At 48.8% G+C, this 20,988-nt stretch overlaps 3 protein-coding genes across 3 annotated transcripts; 2 read left to right on the top strand and 1 right to left on the bottom strand.

The window, feature by feature from the left end:
• Positions 1-1,514: 1,514 nt before the first annotated feature.
• LOC131291370 (uncharacterized) lies at positions 1,515-12,914 on the top strand. Its single transcript, XM_058320569.1, has 9 exons — positions 1,515-1,636; positions 7,366-7,795; positions 7,887-8,090; positions 8,166-8,285; positions 8,501-8,707; positions 9,615-9,723; positions 9,802-10,061; positions 10,304-10,372; positions 12,028-12,914. Exons 2-9 carry the CDS (start codon positions 7,468-7,470, stop codon positions 12,912-12,914), a joined length of 2,184 nt encoding a protein of 727 aa, XP_058176552.1. The 5' UTR covers positions 1,515-1,636; positions 7,366-7,467.
• A 1,034-nt stretch (positions 12,915-13,948) lies between these two features.
• Positions 13,949-16,725, bottom strand: LOC131291369 (trithorax group protein osa-like). The gene is made up of 4 exons (XM_058320568.1): positions 16,422-16,725; positions 16,094-16,354; positions 15,402-15,921; positions 13,949-15,344 (listed from the first exon to the last, which is right to left on the bottom strand). Exons 1-4 carry the CDS (start codon positions 16,452-16,454, stop codon positions 13,960-13,962), a joined length of 2,199 nt encoding a protein of 732 aa, XP_058176551.1. The 5' UTR covers positions 16,455-16,725; the 3' UTR covers positions 13,949-13,959.
• Positions 16,726-17,633: 908 nt separating this feature from the next.
• LOC131290717 (NECAP-like protein CG9132) lies at positions 17,634-19,528 on the top strand. The gene is made up of 3 exons (XM_058319884.1): positions 17,634-18,122; positions 18,187-18,383; positions 18,500-19,528. The coding sequence occupies exons 1-3, from the start codon at positions 17,634-17,636 to the stop codon at positions 18,576-18,578; spliced, it is 765 nt and encodes a 254-aa protein (XP_058175867.1). The 3' UTR covers positions 18,579-19,528.
• The last annotated feature ends 1,460 nt before the right edge of the window (positions 19,529-20,988 follow it).

Genomic DNA, 20,988 nt, shown 5'->3' with positions numbered 1-20,988 from the left:
GAACCATAGCGCTCCATCAAGCAGACGTACAGTCGATCCTTCCTGATGTGGAGTCGATACGGCCGGGCCATTCCCGACGCTTTTTTTCCACTTTTTTCTCCGAATGTTAGAATGACAATATGCATATTAATACTTAGAAGAAGAAGATGATGATTAATTTCTCGATACGTTTCAAAATTACATCCAAAAGGATATATTGTGCTGAAAAGGCTGACTCAATCACCAGGGATCACTCAGGATTCGCAATCAAACTTACAAATTGATTTTGAACTGCTGTATTTGGTAGTACTAACATAAAATGGAACCAACACAAGCAGCCAAACCACGTATTTGACATACTTTTATGATTATTTTCATGCGTTTCACGCAGAGAAGACAGGAAGCTGCTAAAGCCGTTCTAAATAAAAGTTAAAACGGTAAAAGAGTAAATGAGGCCCCGGCCGCCATGTTTTCGATCGTGGCTACACCTCTTGTGGACGTTTAAACTGAATGTATGCAATTGGTGATACATTAATTTGTTAAATTCAACCTACGAGTATTTGAACCGTAGTGTGTACCGTTAATTTCGGCTACGCAATCAACCTAGGGGTGCGGTATGAGGGGGGCCCACGGGCCCCCCTTATTTCTCAAAACTATAACAAACTCTCTTTTTCGGTAGACCTAGCGCAGTCCGCTCGCTTCGCTCGCTGCGGGCGCGCCGCCGTTTCCAAATCATTTCTTCGGCTAAACTCATTGTTTCATGCTGTCCACCATGTGTGGTATAGTTTACTCACTAGTAACTTAACATGTAAAAGTATATTAACCCGCATTCAACCTCCACTGGGTGATTAGTTTAAACAGTTATGTTCTTTTAAGCGAACCGTTAGCGTTCAAAAATTCGAAACGAATGCATGTGTCGCGCTTTGCATAGCTTCAGGCGCTTAATGTGAACCAGCAGGAAGAGGAGAATCTAGCCCGGGGCCTCATTTACTCTTTTACCGTTAAAACATTTTCAATGCTATCGATTTCAAAAACGGGCGTCGCAATCAGAAATATTACAGTTTGGTGTAGTTCGCAAAGAATAGCAATGGAACACCGAGCATCACGGAAAACGTACGCAAAGGACAGCCATCAACAGCAGCCATCGGAGCAAGATCTCGCGTGTGTCCCTGATTAGCTGAAAATAAAAACCACGTCCAGTGGATGCCACAGTGATGCAGGCTCGACTGTAAACCACTGCCCGCATCGTGCTCGCGTTCAACCTCCTGGTAAACATTACTCACCGCCAGCGAGTAAGAGGTGCGGGTCGGCGAATGGTGCCGTACACACGATGATAACAGAATGAAATAGCACACCGGCGAGAGTAAGAAGGGGAACGGGCCTAACGTTTGTATACGCGGCACTGCTGTTGAAGCACCGTCGCCTCGGTAAGCTGCTGTCAGTCGAGTGCGGTCACCGTATACGTTCGGTCAGTTGTAAGGCGCGTGACAAAGAGAGTTGGCAAGCAGCAGAGGCAGCAGCAGCAGCAACGGCAGCGGCAACAAAAGCAGAACAGGCATCTTGCGGCGCCGGAGAATAAACCCCGCGAGATCGCGTTTCGTAAACAAACAAATCCGAATCCGTTCACCCGCGGCTTCGCAGTCCATTTTGAGTCCGGGTAGGTTGCCGCTTGACGTTGAAGTGTTCAATGGTGAACGTGTCCTTCGTAGGTTCATAGTGCGGACATTTAAAATAGTACACAGCGTGTCGGCTGTGCCCTCGCCTGAGTGATGTGTTAGTTTCTATTGTTCCGGTTTGTGCAAGTGGATAGAATTGGCCCAGCGCAAATTAGCTAGCGGTAAATTGTCAACCATGGTTGGTTAAGGAACCGAATTTCTCCTACGACGAAGATTGTGTTCTTTTATTGGGTACGCCAGTTTTTCTTCACTCAACCCCCGGAAAAGCGTGTGTGCGTGCGTGTCGTTTGGTGTGTGCGGTGCAATCCGATCCCCTCGCTTTTCCAGGCGCAGATGCACAAGCAACGCGCGCATTTGCGTCGACCGTGTGCGTGTATGTAGTATGTGTGTGAAAAGCGAGAGTGCATTTAGGGCCGCCGTTGTTTAATGGTTCTTCAGGCTGGGGTTGCGGAGGAAAACAAGGGGGAATGTCCAACCGCACGCGTTTCCGATGGTCGGCAAACACAATCCCGGTCGGCTCGATGGATTTATTTTTAGATAAATTACCTCCAGTTTATTTTTTTTCCCTTCTGCCCAAACACTGCTTTTGAATGATGTTTTTCATGTACTCCTCGATTTTATTTGTTTTTTGTTTTGTTTTAAATTGCAGCGGCCATGTAGGCTCCCAATGTGCGCCTCTATGGTTCGATCGTAATCCGGGCTTACTTGGTGTGGCTTGGGGTGGTTTTAGTTTTGAATTTCATTTGAATTTCTACGCACCCCCCAGCAGTGTGTGCGATAACGCACACCCTATCACTGCGGTGGCCGCACCGCCCGGAAAAAAGGAAATATATAGCAAACTTCCATGGGCGCCCATTACTTTGCCTGCTGGGTGGAAATGGTCCCCTTCAAATGCACTTTCGAACCGCTATCTCTCCCGCAACGAACATCATATCCCACCGCGGCGGTATGTATGTGTTTCTTTTAATGTCTTTCTTTTTGGTGTGTTTTTTTTCGTTCGCGTTCCGCTGATAAGTGCCGACTCTGCAGATTCGGCCCGCATCGGGTGATAAGAGACTAGAGGGAGAGAAAGTGAGACGAGGGAAATGGAAGAAATAGGCCCCAGGGGAAGCACGTAAAGTGCGATAAAAAGGGCAGACAGGAAACGTGCGTTGTTCGGTCTTCTTTACCACGGGGTGCTATGCAATGAGCGATGGTGAAACTCCCTTTCGGAACTCCATTCGGCTATGGGCTCATTCAAAAGACAACCCGCCATCCAGGAGGATGTGCAACGGTGATCTTCTTCCGCGCGGCCGAACCTATCTATCAACCCCGAGAGGTCACAGTGGAGGTCCAGCTCAACCAATCAAATCTGCTATCGTGGCAAACATTCCGGATGGAATCATCAATCAACGCGACGCACAAACAGACCTCATTTACATTGTTTAGCCCTTTACATTTTGTCCATTACAGCTTCCGATAAACGCCTTTGAGCTTTTGAAGCAAATTGCTTACGAATTGAACCGTTTGATCATTTCCTTTTGCTACTTAAAGGTGCTTGTGTTAAAGAATGTTTCTGTCAAAGGTTAAAAAGTAGACCCCTTGGTGATAGAATGTATGGAACAAGAGCAAGGCATTAACATAAGCAGATGATCACCCAGACAAATACCTACAAGCAACAACAGTTGAGCTTTGTATACCATTCCGGATGGACAGCTTTTGAATGAGGTTAATTGCTAGTGAAACCTTGTGCGAGGGCCCTGCTATTGGTTGCACGAACCAGTCCTCCTGGATGGTGCAAACTGATGCCAGTGCTACATATCGCCACGGTTGCACAGATCGTTGGAGCTGCTGGGTCTCCGAAGGTACTGCGAGCCTCGAAAATACAAACACGCACCCACACGGCCACGAACCCAACGTCTGTTGCACGAGGCATAAATTAAACTGGGAATCGCGGGCCCGTGGCAAGGCCAGCTTGCTCATTGCATATTCAAATCGAAGCTCAGATACACTCCCTGCTTTGATTGGCCATCATAGAACGCGATAGAACGCAACCATTGCGCTAACCTTCCCCTCCAGCTCCTGCCACGACTATTACATACCGGTTGGATGGTCTAAATTACATTCACCAAAACACCGTGCCCCGTGGAGCTCGCCGGAAAGGCAAACTGAGAGGACGGTGATGTCATCGATGGAAACAAACCTCCCTCCAGTCGGTGTGAGCTGCTGTTTTTTTTCTAGCGATGGTCGATGGCTCGAGGCCCTCAACGAGATAAGAAGGACATTTGTTGGCGGCCGTCCAGTTTTATATCGCAGACTTGAACTCGCGTGCGGAAATAGGAATAACTGCCAGTTTGTACTGCCAGCATCCATTTCCCGCCAAGCACCCACCCGCCCCACCTCGCGAATCATGGCGAACAGGTGAACGGAGTGGAGGTTACCATTCGGCAGCTCACTTCAATATCGGATAATGATGCTTAATTCCATGATTCAATTGTCTGCCCTCTGTTCGGCGTAATCGGTCGCAATGCGCACGATGGGGGGGATGGTGAGAGGTGTATAGATGCACTGCGGTTTGCGGGACCTTGGAGTGGAGATTTAACTTGTTTTTGTCGGTTAGGTCTGCTCGCTTCGTCATCGTTCTTTGGTTGAATCATCTACAGTAATGCGAGGCAATATGCATCCCTTAGGCGAAAACTATTTCGGTTCTCTGACATATTTTCTATCATCAAACAGAATAACAAATCAAACGTTGCTAACAGCAATATTTTCAAGATCAATCTTTTCTATCCACAAACGCAAATTGCAGCGCAATATGGCTCGATTTTTCGAGCAGAACGCATCGCTTTCATAATTATTCAACTAGCTCTCTTAACCAAGTTTTACATTTTTTTTCCGAATCTATAAACCGAAAAGAGGTTTGCCCATTCTCACACAATGAATCCTCATCATATAATTTATTATAAATTCAAAGTAATCATTTGTGAGTCATGAGAGCAGAATATGTACAATCTTGAGTTTTATAAGAGTATTTTATCCTCAAGCACGTCGCCGGTGCTTGCTGTCCCATAAGCATCTTAAAAGAAAACCTGAATACAACTATATTATATTAAATTCTTTTCCGTATCGTTCCGTTTCGGTTTGAGTTTGTTTGATTCGTATTTCTTTGTTGGTGTTATTGAGTGAATGAATTTCACTTGTACACGTATATTCGGTTGCTTCAGATATTTTTGCGTTGCATAATTCAGCCTGTTAGATACCGGTGCATTTTACCCAGCCCGTGCATCTTGCCCCGCTTCGCCTCCTAGTGCGGTTTCGCGTTCTCACGGACTCCGACGGGATGGGTGGTGGAATTGAATAGATTGCGTCACGCCGGAAAAGCACCGTATGGCGCGCGCCAGCAACTTAATGACGGAGGGTTATTTTCATCTCCAATAAAAAAATCCAAACGAGCGAACCCAACGCAACAACCTGCATCAAATCCCTGCTCCGGTCGGTTGCGTGTTTGGGTGCCCGGGTGTTAGATTTTTGCAGTAATTTATTCCATTTCAATTTTTGTGTGTGTAGAAATGTCTTTACCTATTCTTCGGCACCCCCAAACCAGGCTCTTTGTTTGGTTTACAGTTTTGTTTTCTGTTTTGTGTTGATTAAACAAAAAAGGTTTCCAAAGTCACTCAATCTCGCTTTTTGTGAGATTTCGCTTCCGCTGAAACGCGTTTCACTCAATTAAACTTCGCTTCACAAAGCGGGAAGACTGACGCGATGGTGGTGACGCAAGTGTCAGGCATGTCGTTGTCTTTGGTATTAATGTGTTTTCCTTTCCTGTCCTAGGCCTATGCTGAATGAATGATCGATCAAGTAACCGCTCCGCTGAGCAATAGACAGTTATAGTGCGGGGTATTCCCAGCAGATACCGATGAGTCATCCGACCGCTTGATGCTCATCAGCATGACGCGCGTCAACCCGTGCCTATTTCCCTCCCAAAGGAAGGGTGGCATGATGTAGTCACGTCACAGTATGGTACAACGTGTCAATTCCAGAACCGGACACGCTATCGTATTACATGTGATAAGAGCAATAAAACGGGAGCGTCCGCCACGCCTGTTGGGCGTCCGTCTTCGCGGTCGAATCGTTTCGAAAATATCATCGATTGCGGCGAAAAAGGGCAGCAATCTCAAATGTCAAACAAGTTGCTAACGGCACCCGCTCAACTCAGCACTTAAAGCAGCACCATCAACTCGCTGGTTGGATATGCCGCTTTAGCGATTGCTTTGGGGGAAAATTAGGGTCACAGCGGAGTGGGACGATGTAGACAAATTGCAGATCTTCACCAACAATGTTCCCGCCATACCAAACTCCATCGTTGCTTCGACGTCGGTTGTTGGTCCACTTTATGGCTTGTATCGATTTTCCACCAATGGAAGGCAGTCCGTTTACCCAGCGTAGAACTACACTACGGTCAGGTTCTATAAGACAACCACGATTAAAACAAAAACTGGCAAAATTGTTCTTCAATTCATTTTTTTTAGTTCATAACACTTATGTCTTTAAGACAATATGTATCGTTTGTTATAGATTCCATTCCTTTATATACCTTGGAAAGTTTGATTTGGCATGCTTCCAATGAACTGAACTACGAAAGATTGTTAAATGGTTTCACTTCATGTTGAAATCGACTCTTCAAACTCACATATTGTGAGACTTGCCGTTTTCGTAAACCGATGAGGTAATTTTTAGTCAGAATTTAAGCATAATTCAAGCCCAGACAATCAATAGATAATACGATAATATTTTTCGATGTAACGTCTTTGATTAGCCAAGATGATTTACATGGCTCCCCAGTTTAGTTATATCAATTTTTTAATTTTTTAACCAGTTTCACCATCTTTATGGAAGGCCTGACGTTCATCCGTTACTCTTGCTTTATTTTTTTCCATAGGACTTTGCAAGTTCTAGGCAAACGTTATGAAACTTCGGATAGTTAAGTACGACTTTATTTTATTGACACAAATTATCTTTTGAATCCGGTCATCTGCTGCTCTGTCCGGCTGGTCTTATACTTGTCCCTATCAAGCTTAAATCTTCTGCCTTCTTGAATGTCTTCTACGATTCTATAATGTACCATAACACCGGAATGAAAATAAACTAACAATACATGGGTTTTGTAACAAACGTGCAGAGTTCAAACGGTCTTAAAGCAACTGGACACAGTGTATGACTCCCAGGGAGCAGCGCTTCCGCCCCCCTCTTCAACAAACCTCCGTCGTTGCGAACCCCAAACAGCGAAAATAAACAAACGCAATCTGCTCAACCTCCCTTTTCCAAACGTCTATTGCGGTGCCTAATGGGAGTTCCAGGCTTTTGCGTAGCACTGCAACGGATAGCCGCGACTGGTTTAATGGAGGAGAAGTTGCACGATGTCCTTGACTGCCCGTATTTTGTACCCTTTGCTTACCAAACGCTACTTTCGGTCCCCATTTTGGAAGTGAGGACGACGTCCGCCCAAGTCGGGAGGAGGGGGTTTGGAGTCGTGCGTGACTAGGACAGATAAATAACGTGCTCGAGCGAGCTCCCCGAGAAGTTGCTAGACTATGCCTAGAACTTTATATAGGACAGATGGCTGAGGAGTTGTTGGAGTTTCGTTTCGTTGAACTTCGGCAAGATGTGTTTGGCGGTTTCGGTTTGGCGTGGATCTTTAATGATTTCTCAATGTTTTTTTGTTTCTTTTTAGTGTTGCTGTAAGGAAACAGATACCCGATATAGATAAAGCCGGGACGGGGGGGAGGTTGAGACTGTAGAAAAGAAAGTATTGAGAACCAGCACACGCGTCACCATGCTGTCCCCTAAGGTTATACGAGCCCCGGGTGCTCCACCGCCACCTCCACCACCCAAACCGGAGAAGCCTCCGGGTCGAATCACGCAGGATGACGATGGTGGTGGAGGCGGCGTCACAAACAACAACTCGGTGGCACCAAACGGGCACGGTGCGACAGTTCCATCGCGGATACCGGACGAGGAGCAAGTCGTGATGACACCGCTCGGCAAGACGAACACCTCCACCGTGCTGCTGGTCGAGCGGAAGCTCATCGAAGCGGTCGGCGAGCGGACACACGTTGCCGGCGGTGACCACAGGGGCATCATCATCAACAAAACCACCGAAGGTGAGCGTCCCGAACAACAACAAAAAAATAAACGGCCTTCTACGGCGGGTTTTCTCTTACTATTCCGTTTGCTTCCACTCGCTTCCGCTAGAGCCGTCCAGCCGCCAGCGCGATCCCGCCCAGCTAAGTCTGGAGTTTCGCGTGTTTCTCGTCAGCGCCAACACCGGGCAGCACTCGCAGGAATCGCGCCGTATCAAGTTCTGGTTCCGGCCGTGGCTTACCTCCGACGACGTGCAGGCGCAGGTGGCGCAGGACTTTTTCCGCGAGCTGGTCAGCCCGAAGGAGTTCCCCCGAGGTGAGCACACGCCTCAAAAGGGCATTTTCTCGTTCTCGGCAACCAATCAACATCAACATTCGTCATTCTCCACAGACTACGTAGGGTTCATCAAGAAGATCATGAAGCTGCTGCAGAAGGGCTACAACGAGATACAGGCCGTCGAGATCGAGCTGCGAATACTGGAGCAAACGTCAGCGCCTCCGTCGCGACCGTGTAAGTTCCCGTTTCCTGATCCCCGTTTTACCCTCTTTATTACATCTACCTTACAGTGCCGCGGGCTGGGGCTTGGAAGCCAAAGCTGTAGACGGGAGCGATTTTGTTTTATCACGACTGACTCCCATCCTTCTCTTCAACGAGCATCGAATATGATCCTTTCTATTGCCTTTTTCTCTTCTTGCGTATATGTGTCACCCAACGCCGCCTTTTAGCACGACCCGGGCATGTGATTATTTGCTACGGCAACTGTCATAAACGCGCTCCGAACAGTAACGACGGTGGCGATCATAAAACTCACCCTGGTGGTGGTGGTGGTGGTGGTGATGGTATTCATAATGGGCAGGTTGGAGTCGGTGGTGGCAGCATTCACGTTACCCCTATCAAACAGCAGCACACGGAGCGGGACGAGGACGGTGAAGGTAGCGTGGTCGTTAGCGGCGAAGCACTAATGAAACGCCTCTGGGTCGATATGTACAATCGCGAGCTTATCAAGGCCACGCCGTAACCCCGGCTGTTTAACCCGCTAACACTTAAAAAAGACAAATGAACCCCGTCCTGCGATGTCGCCGCCGCCGCCGTCGTTTTGCGATTTTGTGTTTGTTTTATGTTCGTCTGCTCGTATTGTTTTTCGTATTAGTCGCGTCCGAGTTAAGTCTTGTTTCCGAGATGTTTGTTTGTTTCGCTAATTTTTACCAAACTCACCGATTTGTGTTGCGTGCCTTATGGTTACCATTGAGCGTACAGGTCTTTTTATTTGATCGGTGTCAAGAGGTGGTAGACCATAAACTGCATGTGGAAGCTGCCGTTAGTATGGAACGGACACGAATGTGTAAATCAGAATGGTTCTGTTTTCTTGTGTTCGACTTTGTTTTTTGTTTTAGCTTTTGTTTGTTTGTTTTTTTTTTTTACTTTTATTCGCTTGCGCCTCGACATCTTGTGATGCAAACTGTGAGAAAAAAAGTATTGTTCGTTCCGCTTCGCAACACTAACACACCGTATTCGACATGGGGCGCAGATGACGAAATAAAAAGACCATTTGAATGTTTGCAAAAGCGATGATGCTAACCATTGTGTATAAAGTTGTAGCGGGCTCGTGCCGTGACGGAGAAGGTGTCCTTGATAGGACACCCGAAGCACATTCCTTCTCGCGCATCCGAAACAATTTATGTTAGGTCGATTCCGTTTGTATAGCGTTTGTTTTGCCTGACTCACTTTAATTTCGTTTTAACATGCGTAGAATTAACATCCACTGACATATGTACGCTAACGCGAACTTTTTTTTGTTTCTTCCTGCCCTTTCTTTTTTCGCCCACCGCGCACGTGTAGTGTCGTTCGAGGATGAGCAGTTCGAGGTGGTACCGCTAACGCCGGAAAAGATCCTGGAGCTGATCGAGCAGGCCTACCCCAACCCAATCACGCCGGATGATCTAGCCAAGTAAGTTTGGGGCTTGCTCCCGACGTTTGATTTACACGCAGCATGACGTTTGTTTCTATTCCAACACGCGCGTTTTAGGGACCACGGCTGGGAGGAGGAGGAGGTGATGGCCATCATGCTGGTGCTAAAAGAACGGGGGCTCATTAAATCGATGGAGTACAACTCATACACGCGCATTCACCATGACGATCAGGCGATCAAAATCGTCAAGCAGATGCCGACGATCGCTTCCAACAAGCAGCCCACGATTGCCATCATTACCGCGCAGTACTGCGAGAAGCTGGCGGTCGACGCGATGCTGGAGAACAAGGAAACCTTCGTGCGGTACACGACCGTAGGTGAGGCTTGAGCTCCGGTTTCAGTTCCGCCACCAGCAGCAGTGGTCTTAGGAACGGCTTCGCGAATGGACCCCTCTTCTCCCGGGATGTGCCAAATCTTTCCTAATCTCTCCCCCCTCTCCACCCACTCCTAACCGGGACGACCTACAGTTCCATAACATCATCTCTTCATTACTTTAATTTCTTTTCTTTTCTAATTTTTAAAAAAAAAACCCTCCACCCCGTAACTACCCGTGTGTCAGGTACTAGTCCCGATAAGCCTCTAGGTACTGATTCGACCGAGCGAACGCGGCGGCGAAAAAATCGGTTCGGTAAGGCCCCGCCCGTCACAAGCCGCCAGGAGCGGCCACCGGTTAGCGGTTGTCGGGTTTGCTTTTGTGCCGTCCCCATCTCCATCGTTGACTCGTGCCACAGACATCCTCACTCACGCCATCGCCAATAGTCACACGTTGTTCCGTCCGACGCACGACACGCACGGCGCGCGTCTATTTAGCAACTCCCGTTTGATGCTGACCTTAAATCTGATCATCTTCTTGAAAGTCCACACGCATGTTGTAAAGGAACTTGAACCGTATCGAATAAGATAAATCGAACAACAACAACAACAACGAAATTAACATTTTCATCTCAAAATCACAGGCAGTGTGATTTCCGATTTGTGTGGTCTTCTTTGTGATTTCTTCTTTGTTATCTAACGGAACCGTTCCTTACTCCGCTAGAAGAACGTTGAATGTTTTTATTATTTTCTTGGTTGGAGCTAAGATTTGGAAGCTGACAGCAAGTTTTCAGCAGCTTATCAGATGATAAAGTTACATAAAAATGGATTTTTTTTATAAAATTTAACATTTTATCGTTGAATTTTGATCAACATATAAATTTTTAATTTATTGTACTGCTCATTACGTGTTGTACTTGAAATTATTCCTGTACCCAAATTATTTTCAAATATCTTAGTTTTTCTGGCGTCCTACTCTCTGAGTATCTAAAATAACTCAGCTTCGATAAGCTTTTAAAATTTGCGAGCCTTTAGCTCGTTATGGGTAAGACAATTGTATTCTTTAAATGTAGCTATTTTGGATGCAAAGTAAACGAGTTATTGTCGTTGGATTTTGGACGAGACTCACGACGCTTGAAATGTTTTGGAACGATCAATAATACAAATATGATAAAAAAAAGTCTAACAAAAAGTACAAGAGAAAGTCACCTGGTATCGAGCAACTCGTTCAACACTTTTAATCTTCATTTTGAGAAAACAAAACTTGAGATGGGTTTTTTGTATGTAGTACTAAAATTGTATTACGGGCCGGATGAAATTTGTTGGCGGGTTGGACTTTGCCGACCCCTGTTGTAAACGGTCAGTTTGGATCTTTACAGTTTTACTTACTTCCTGTACGATCTCTGGTTGATTGTAAGCGTCGCCTGTTTGCTTTCGTGTTATTTCGCTGCTTGAAATTTATTTTATACTCGAGCTTTCATCTGTTGACCCGAGTGGTGTCCTTTTCGTTCAGCCGTTCAGCGTTTATTTTACTTGATGTGACTTGACCGAAGCAGTCAACGAATATATGAATATTGCTCTGGGCTGAATCGAGTTCCTTTACATCATGCTTTTCACATTTCTCCATTACCATTAGAGATTAGTCTAGCTGATGCACAGTGAAATGTCGTTTAAATAGGCGCTTTTTGAAAGGATTTAAGGTGTTGGTCCGATGGTGCTGGTATGCTTCTATTCACCTTCTCCCAACCACCCTACACACACATTTCTATTATCATTGGTGGATGGATTAGCTAGGGAAGGGTTTAAATCGTGGTCCTGTAATATGTTCTTGTCCATTCCTTGTTTTGTCCTTCATTGATGTGTTTATCCAAGTGTGTGTGTGTATGTGTTTCTAAATAACCGAGCAGTTTCCGGGTGAGCGTATTATAACTCGCGGCCATTTATCTTTTCTCTCCCAATTGCGTCACGCAGGCGAATCGAATGTGTACACGCTGGGCAACATTGGGGCACATCGGATCGTCAGTACGAAGCTGCCGTCGGTCGGGAGTACGCGGGAGGCGATGACGGCGGCGGGGAACACGACGACGCGCCTGCTGGGCACCTTCCAGAAGGTGGACCACGTGTTCATTGTCGGCGTGGCTGGCGGCATTCCACACTACACCGACTACCGGCGGCACGTGCGGCTGGGGGACGTGGTGATAGCGGCGGCGGCGGTGGCGCCGGTGCCAGACGCTACCACCCAGAAGCCCTACTGCTACGTCTACAGTGGGCCGGGCGAGGTGAAGCGCTACTATCCGCTCGACGATGGACTGCAGGCGATCGCGCGCACGCTCGCACACAACGACGACGGCAAGCGGCCGTGGGTGCGGTACGTGCAGGAAGGTCTGCAGCAGCTCGGCGGTGGCCACGGGGAGAGCAACCACCAGCACGACTTTGCCCGCCCGGCGCCCAACACCGACAAGCTGTACATGAACATCGGCAACCGGAACGTGATCGAGGTGGCGCACCCGGTGGCCACGCCGTCGCCGGACGACCCGGACGGCAACGACGGCACGGACGGGGTGCCCACCACGCGCCTGCACGCCGGTCCCATCGGCTCCGGCCACGAGCTGGTGCGCTCCGATAGCGCCCGCACCGAGTACGCCCAGGCCTACAACCTGCTCGCCACCGACGTCGAGATGAACTCGGTGCTCGACAGCATCGTCGGCAACTGCCGCGACAGCTTCATCCTGGTGAAGGGCATCGCCGACTACAAGGACGGCACCACGTCGCGCAAGTGGCAGAACTACGCGTCACTGGCCGCCGCCGCCGTCATGAAGACGATCGTGTGCGCAATGGACGCACCGACCAACGTTTAGGGACGCGACCACCGAGTTCCAGGTTGATTAGAACAAAGCTAGAAACACCGTGCCCTTCTCTAGTCCAGATGGGGAGGGTGTGCGTGTGGACGGCGGGGGAGCTAGCAAGCTCTCTCGCACCATCAACTTATAACCAAATCTGTATGTAGCACACGAAACGGGGGGGGCAACACCAGAACCGCTAAATCGTATCTCCATGCCATAAATGTTTGCCTCAGTGTCAGTGTCAACAAGCTTACCATTTTATATTCAACGGTAATACGGTAGACACGGTACAATTCAATCAAGTAATGGGAATACCGTAATGTAAAGAGTTGTTGCAAACTTCTAGTCGATTATCCCGCAACGATTCCGGGTATCTTGTATATCGACGAAACAAAAAAAACATGAGAATATACAATACTTTTAATTGAAACTAAAAAACAAAAAAAACAATACTGTTCCTGTGTATTTATGCGTACACCGTGTTATAAAACCAATTTCACATTACCTATGAATAAATGTGTACGAATTCCTTAACAAAAATAGTGTATGCAATTGCTGTCCACCGTTAGTACACTTTTCCCTTCCAATCTCTTATTCATCCGGCGGGAGGACACAAACACTTGTTGACATAGAGGCGAACGTTTGTTTTTTTTTTTTGGATGCTTGTGCAAATGTGTGATGATCGCCGATGTTCAGACATTTTGTCGGCAACGGGAATCAACCTACCGACAACCGGTCGAGCAAATGCTGTAACTTAGTTTAATCTTCTCACGCACCGGAAATGTGTACGCACTACCAACGGAATGAAGTAATAAAGAATTTATTCAATTATCAAGTGTTAGATTAGTTGTTTTGTGTCATATGCTCTATTTACGCGTTCGTTATATATTCATTTTCGTTATCATTTTGTTGAGTTATGAAATTTGTAGTGACTGTACACATAATTGGTCTGGCTGGGGCAGATTAGACGAAAGCGAATGGGATAAGTTAAAAGGGCAGTGGGGAAAGAAAAGTTGGCCGAGAACGGCATCGAGAGGGAGGGGGGGGGGGGGGGGGGGCTTTACTGGGGTGGCTGGCCGTACACGTAGCCGTAGCTGCTTTGCGGGGGAGGGCCCTGCGGTCCGGGTGGCGGCATCTGCGTGCTGGGAGGTCGTTGTGGATACTGCGGGTAGCCGGTCTGGGCGGGCGGGTACTGGCCCTGCGGAACCGGGAGTGGCGCGTAGGCCGACTGCTGATGGTACGGCGGATGCGGCGGGTAAACGCCCGGTCCGCCCGGCCCACCCGGTTGCTGCTGCTGCTGCTGCTGTTGCTGAGGAACGACGTTACCGGCAGCGTTGGCCCCGGCTTGCTGCTGCTGTTGGTAGCCGGCGCCGGGCGGTTGGCCGTGCTGCTGCTGCTGTTGCGCCGTCGGTGAGGAGTTGTATGATCCGGCGCCACCCGGCGGTACGGAACCGGCGCCGGCGGAAATACCGCCCACCGGTGCCACCGTCGGGTAGGCGGACGTGGTTGTAGGTGGCATACTGGCGGAGGCGGGACCAGCGCCGGTGGCGTTTGGTACGCCTGGCTGCTGGTGACCCGGGTAGGCCGCGCCCTGTTGTCCACCTGCTCCGGCTGCACCCGATTGGCTGGCACCGGCACCGACGCTGGTCGGAATGACGTTGGCCGTATTCGGTGGACCGCCACCGTGTGGACCGGCCTGTCCTGCGCCGGGGTACCCGGTCGGGTAGTGGGGCTGCTGCGACATGCCGTAACCGGTGGATTGGTTGTTCGCGACCGGATAACCGCCGACCTGGTTCTGCGGTGCTGGACCACCCGGCTGACCGTAGGGACCGTTGGGACCACCGCCGGCGACGGAACCAGCTGCAGCCGCACTCGTCGGGTATCCCGGGTATCCGTGCGGCGGTGGGGGTGCACCGGGGCCGCCCTGCGGCGGATACTGCACCTGCGGCGGTTGTCCCGGCGGACCGTAGCCAACGTGTGGCTGTGCGTTTGGTGTACCGGGTGGCATCGCCTGCTGGTAGCCGACCACCTGCTGTGCACCTCCTCCTTGCATCTGGCCTGGGTGCTGCTGGCCGGCCGCTCCCGGGTACGGCGACCCTTGCACCGGTGCCGAGCCTGCGCTGGCCGGCGGAACGCCTCCGTGGTGCCCGTAGCCTTGCGGTGAGCCGGCATTGGGCGGCCCGTAGCCCTGCACTTGGCTCGGTGGACCGCCGTATGGCGTGTAGCCGGTCTGGGCCCCGTACTGGTTGGGCGGAGGGTAGCCCGGGTAGTGCGAGTGCTGCACGTTGTATGACGCACGTTGCGGATAGCCGGATGTTTGCGGTGGCAATGGTTGACTCGCTGGCTGCTGCTGTTGTTGTTGTTGTTGTTGCTGTTGCTGCTGTTGCTGCTGCTGTTGTTGTTGTTGCTGCTGCTGTTGCTGCTGCTGGTGTTGCTGCTGTTGAGCTCCGGGTGGCATTGCTGCGCGAATCGCACCGCCGGGGCCGGCATTCTGCTGATTACCGTGTACCTGCTGCTGCTGCTGCTGCTGCTGAGTGGGCGCGTTCGAGGAGGGTGGCATGGGTCCGCCGCCGGTTCGGTAGCCACCAACAACACCCTGCTGATTTACGCCCGCATTACCCATCTGGCCACCACCGGGGCTTTGTCCGACACCCGGACCGATGCCTGCGTGCGACTGTTGCACTGGGCCTCCCTGCTGGCCCACCTGCGATGGCATGCCGGCGTTCTGATTCGGCCCGAGCCCAACATGCTGTCCGGGCATCCCTGACGGTACCGTCGAAACAACACCGTTACTGGCGAGAGACTGCTGTTGCTGTTGCTGGTGCTGCATCTGCTGTTGCTGTTGCATTTGCTGCTGTTGCTGTGGTTGCCCGCCAGGGGGTGCACCCGGTGACGGATAGCCTGGCATTCCCGGCTGTCCTGGCGCCTGGCCCATCATGTTGTTGTCGTGCGGTGTTGCCGGAGGCGGGGGTTGCTGTTGCTGCTGAGGTCCATGCATCGAATGCTGCATTACATGTGGTGGCTATAATATCGGTAGTATTTGTATTAACGATAGTTTAACCATCACACCGGCGCAACCAGGAGCCAAACTAAACTTCTTTAACATAACCATAAGGTTACGACGACTGCTTTTACGGCAGGTTTGGAGTTGTTCGTGCTACCGCGTGTGACGTTACGGGCGTTAACTCACTTACCGGTAGTAGAGCCGCGATGTTTTGCTGAGGATCGGCAAGGGTTGCCAGGTAGACCAAGTTCCGGTGGAGAGCAACCTGGAAGCTGATGCTTTCGTTCATCTTGCCCAGCAGCTGGTAGTCTTGTATCGTCTGTATCAGGCCCACGTTTTCATCGAGTATCTTCTGGATGTGCATCGGGCTCGGTGGTGGACCTTGGCCGCGGTTCATCGGGCTTGGCATGCCACCCCGACCTCCGCCGGGGTTTGGCGGCTGCTGTGGTGGCTGTGAAAACATTACAAATTGTACCATTGGGCGACCGGAATAGTGCTAAACCACCAATTTACTGTACTCTACCAACCTGTTGCGAGTAGGACAGCGACATCTTCTAGCTGTATTCCAGTTTCGGCTTTTCCTGTGCTCGAGTTGTATTGGATAGTTCTCACTGACCCCCAGCCAAGCAAAGGTTCCGCTGTGCTGCTAGTCCAGTACCCGCTAATTGCCACTGCCGATGGAAAAAACGTTTAGCAAACCCACTGGCCACACTGGCCTGACGGATGCGGCGTTACAAGCGGCGTTCAATTCACCAAAAAAGAGCACTATTTTTTCCGGAACAATCACATAGCTGCCGTTTTTACCTTCGTTTTATGAGCGCGTTACCCCGTCGGCTGTGCTGCCAGTGGCAAGTGACGCCTGTAGTTTTAATTGACAGCTTCTCGCACTGCTTGGCAACACTTGCATCCCACACGGCGTTTATGCGTACGGATTATAACCTGCAATCTGTCAAACGGGATTTCGAACAGTTCATAGTGCGACCGCCGTTGCTGAATCCATCGCAACAATTTATGATTTACTTGCTTGCTTGAGAATTGAAATATTTAATTTAAAATAGCCAATCCATTCACATAACAAGCACATATGGTTTTTTAATCAGTCTAATATTCATCGAAACTGTCGTTTTCTTTTTGTTTTGTTTTTTTTATGCATCGCTGGGGATTTCGCAAAAACAACAACATTTCAAACTTGACAGCTTACGGATGCTTACGTCATAAAAACTCATTCATGCATCAAAAGATTGTGAATAAGCAAACGATAACGTGTTGGGTTTTTCGACAAGTTTTGCTTAAGCGATAATAAGGGGAAAAAGTTAAGGTCAATCGCACCCAAATGGGTGACAGAATAGTGTAGTTTAGCTACTTATTACGCAGTCAACAGCAGTCGAACGTAAACTAGGTCACCGTAGTCGTTTTGTGTGGGGACGCAAAATAGCAACTTTCCAGCGGGCTCCAAATCTCGAGTGTAATCTCGCTGGTTCCATCCTCCCAGTCTCTCTCTCTCTCTCTCTTTCTCTTTCTCTCCCTTTTTCGCTGCACCTACCCGTTTCGTAAAAACCCTTCGCACAGCGCACTCGACCCAAAGCGTCTGGGTCATCTGTTGTCCCCGACGATAATCTACTACTTCCGGTAGCTTGACCGCCCTCCTTCCCCCTTCCCCCACCGTCTCAGCAGGCGAAGTTAGTTAAACCCTGCGTTGCAAGTGACAAACCCTTCCATCCGAAGGGGCAATGGCGGAAATGGAGTACGAAAGCGTGGTGCTGGTGAAGCAGGAGGTGTTTGTGTACAAAATCCCACCACGGCAGAGCAACCGTAGCTACCGGGCCGCCGACTGGAACCTGGCCGAGCCGATCTGGACCGGGCGCCTGCGGATGGTGGCGAAGGGCAAGTCGCTGTGCGTGAAACTGGAGGACAAAACTTCCGGCACACTGTTCGCCAACTGCCCAATCGAGAGCTATCCGGGTGTTGCCATCGAGGCGGTGTCGGACAGCTCGCGCTACTTTGTGCTGCGGATACAGGACGACAATGGGCGCACGGCGTCCATCGGGCTCGGGTTTGGCGATCGGTCGGACTCGTTCGACATGAATGTCGCCTTGCAGGACCACTTCAAGTGGGTGAAGAACGAGGAAAAGATCGAGAAGGAGAAGGTGGAGCCGAAGCAACAGTTGGATCTCGGGTTCAAGGAAGGGGAGACCATCAAAATCAACATGAAAATCACGGTACGGTTCTGCGTATATAACAAATCAACGACGTTTTAATTGTGTTCCCTCTTTCCTACCACAGAAAAAGGACGGCTCGGAGGCATCGTCGCGGCTCAGCAGTAAGAAAACGGGTGCCGGGGGATTACTACCTCCTCCACCGGGTGGTAACAAGATTAGCCTCCCACAGGCGGGCTCACCCGCACACCAACCAGCGGCGGCGGCGGCGGTGGCGTCGGCGGCCGGTGGACAAACGGAATGGGGCGAGTTTACTTCCGCAGGGTAAGCCGCAGCACAATCACCATACAACCTATGGCTAAGATGTTACGCCCCCCAAACACTGCTCGAGCAGGCTTCTCCTAAATGCACCCCTTCTCTTATCATTTTTCTTCCCGCAGGCTGCACAATGCCAACAGTGAGCCGGCCGCACAGACTGCAACTCCCAGCAAAGCGAATGCCAACTGGGTGCAGTTTTAAAGCGAAGCGAAAAGCAAACCACAGTGTAATAAAACAACACCGAACGGTTGAAACCGATGCTGTGCAGCGCTAAACCGAATAACCGTAGGACGGGGACGAATTTAGTTTGTTAGATACACTCACACCCCGCACCCCCGCATTCACATACACATACATACATTCACACACACACACACTCACACTAGCCACTGCAAACGCATTCGAAGTACGATAAGTTTTTATCAACCGTAGTGCATAGCATCCCCTCGGTTAACTCTATTATGAAAGTAACGAAATATTATCTGATATTCGCAAATATCTACTTACATCGGTCATATCTGTAAGCCTAGCATCCTTTCTAGGAGTGTTATCGATGTGCGTTAGTTTAATGGTAAATTGCAAAGTTTGCGCTATTTACACAATACAAGGAGAGGAGAAAAAAAAATTAAAGTTGGTCGGAAAATCATGCAATTGCAACAAAATGAAACGGAGAAAAAGCTTGGAGCTTGGAAAAGCGAACATATGAAAAGCACTTTGTACGTGCGTATGTGTGTGTGAGTGTGTGTATCAGTACTAGCAAAAACTATCATACTTCTTTAGGACATTTCGGTTATCGTGGAACTCAATAGTGGATTATATATACAAACACATATATGAATATATACATATATACATGAATATATATATACTGGCAATATGATAATGGTACACACATAAAGCTTAGGAAATAGAAGACTTCAGTAGATCATTGTTTGGCAGTAGAAGTTCCGACGAGTTGCTGAGAGTATGTATACCGAACTGGAAAAGGCGTACACATGAGATGACTGCAACAATTGCAGAAAATCAATACTTATGTTGATATATGAACTAAACGAGACCATAATGAAAAGAGCGTAGGAAAATAGGGTAATGTAGTTGCAAAGGGGGAACGGTCCTTCCCTTGTGTGTACGTGTGGCGTAGTGAGCAAAGAAAATCCCCCAAAAAAAAAACCAGACCTGGAAAATCAAGGGTCGGATGGGGGAGGCAAACAAAATTGGGTCCAACCAACTTGCCCCAGCCCACTGCTACGGACCGCTTGGATTTGGAATCGATACTTTAACCCCACATATAGATATATGCGTTACATTGTAAAAGCTAGCGAAGATTAGATCTGTAGCAACCCGCACGGTTGTTAAGGACAAATAAGGAAGGCAAACACTGTACGTGTGAAGGATCGCTGGTGCGACGCAGGTGTTCGGGAAAATGAATTTATTTTCAAATTAAAGAACTGCTGTGTGTAAACACGCGGACAGCGCAAGCTTCGGAGGACGAAAACGGTGTCGACGCAAGTCACGATTAACTAATCGGGTAGTTGAAACTCACTAGGCTTTTCGCAGAGAAAGCGCATGTTTGCGCAAATGTTTTCTTTTCGCATGTTTTTATCTTCTTTATTTTGGGTGGCTCCATTCTCCGTGGAGAGAAGTCGCGGTTTCTTGGGGGTTTGTTAGGCCCCTAGTATTTATCTCGAAATCGGCAATTAGAGAAACCAGATGCGTGGATCGGATTGTGATCCGAGCACCCATGCTTTGAATTGCATCGGTTAAGATTTTCGAATGCATTTCCTACCGGCGTATGCAAGTCAGTGTGCTGCACCAGCTGCACTTTCTGATCCCCTTTTTCCCCCTTGTGCATACGACAGTGGACGGCATTACGGCAGTGATTCAGGCATTCCTAAGCATTTTGTTTGTATCGTTTTTTTTTTTGCTAAATCTGTTCCTTTGACCTTCGTTTGTTTATTTGTATGTTTTTTTTTGTTTTTTTTTTTTAAATAACTAGATCGTAAGTTAAAGCACGTGCTCCCAAAGCAAACACGCTAGGGGCACCGGTATTGGCACACCTCGAAAATGTAGGTGGGTCGTTGTTACGTTTTCGCGGTTTCGTTGAGAACAGACTTTAAATCTCGATTTTACACTTACTCTCGCTTAATCGTGCAGACCTCTACCACAAACCCGAGCGCGGGGCACGCCTAGCCCAAAACTTACGAAGCGGGAACGGGAAACAAAAAACTAGGAAAAGGAAATGGCCCCAAATAAATAGAATAAAAAAAACAACAACAAAAAACAATGCAATGTATAGTTTGAAACACCATCGTTTTAATCCGTCATCGTTGTGTACCGGTTTCGTTTAAGGTAGGAAAGCTGTTGAAATTCACTGTATCATTTTTCCTCTCCGTCAGGCATGCATGAAATGCATTAAGAAAATATAAATGTTTATGGAAGGAGGAGTGGAATGAATTATGAAATAATAATTATAAATTACAATTTTAAAAGTATTTTAAACTAACGCACGGTTGACAATTCCGTGAGTTTCCTTCGCTTTTCCGGAACGGCGCACAACGCGTGTGCGTGTATTCTTTTTAACCGTTGAAAGAATTTCTCATTTGGATAATAC

Source organism: Anopheles ziemanni, chromosome X, assembly GCF_943734765.1.
Source record: "Anopheles ziemanni chromosome X, idAnoZiCoDA_A2_x.2, whole genome shotgun sequence".
Lineage (NCBI taxonomy): Eukaryota > Metazoa > Arthropoda > Insecta > Diptera > Culicidae > Anopheles > Anopheles ziemanni.
Note: the sequence above shows the minus strand (reverse complement) of the source record. Positions and strands in the feature narration are given on the sequence as shown.

Coding starts and splice junctions, on each gene's coding strand:
- LOC131291370 (XM_058320569.1), top strand. CDS start 7,468: ATGCTGTCCCCTAAGGTTATACGAGCCCCGGGTGCTCCACCGCCACCT. Junction 7,796..7,886: donor CATCAACAAAACCACCGAAG/GTGAGCGTCCCG, acceptor CGCTTCCGCTAG/AGCCGTCCAGCCGCCAGCGC. Junction 8,091..8,165: donor CCCGAAGGAGTTCCCCCGAG/GTGAGCACACGC, acceptor CATTCTCCACAG/ACTACGTAGGGTTCATCAAG.
- LOC131291369 (XM_058320568.1), bottom strand. CDS start 16,454: ATGTCGCTGTCCTACTCGCAACAGGTTGGTAGA. Junction 16,355..16,421: donor ACTCGCAACAGGTTGGTAGA/GTACAGTAAATT, acceptor ATGTTTTCACAG/CCACCACAGCAGCCGCCAAA. Junction 15,345..15,401: donor GCAGCAGCAGCAGGTACACG/GTAATCAGCAGA, acceptor TGCCACCCGGAG/CTCAACAGCAGCAACACCAG.
- LOC131290717 (XM_058319884.1), top strand. CDS start 17,634: ATGGCGGAAATGGAGTACGAAAGCGTGGTGCTGGTGAAGCAGGAGGTG. Junction 18,123..18,186: donor AAATCAACATGAAAATCACG/GTACGGTTCTGC, acceptor TTCCTACCACAG/AAAAAGGACGGCTCGGAGGC. Junction 18,384..18,499: donor GGCGAGTTTACTTCCGCAGG/GTAAGCCGCAGC, acceptor TTCTTCCCGCAG/GCTGCACAATGCCAACAGTG.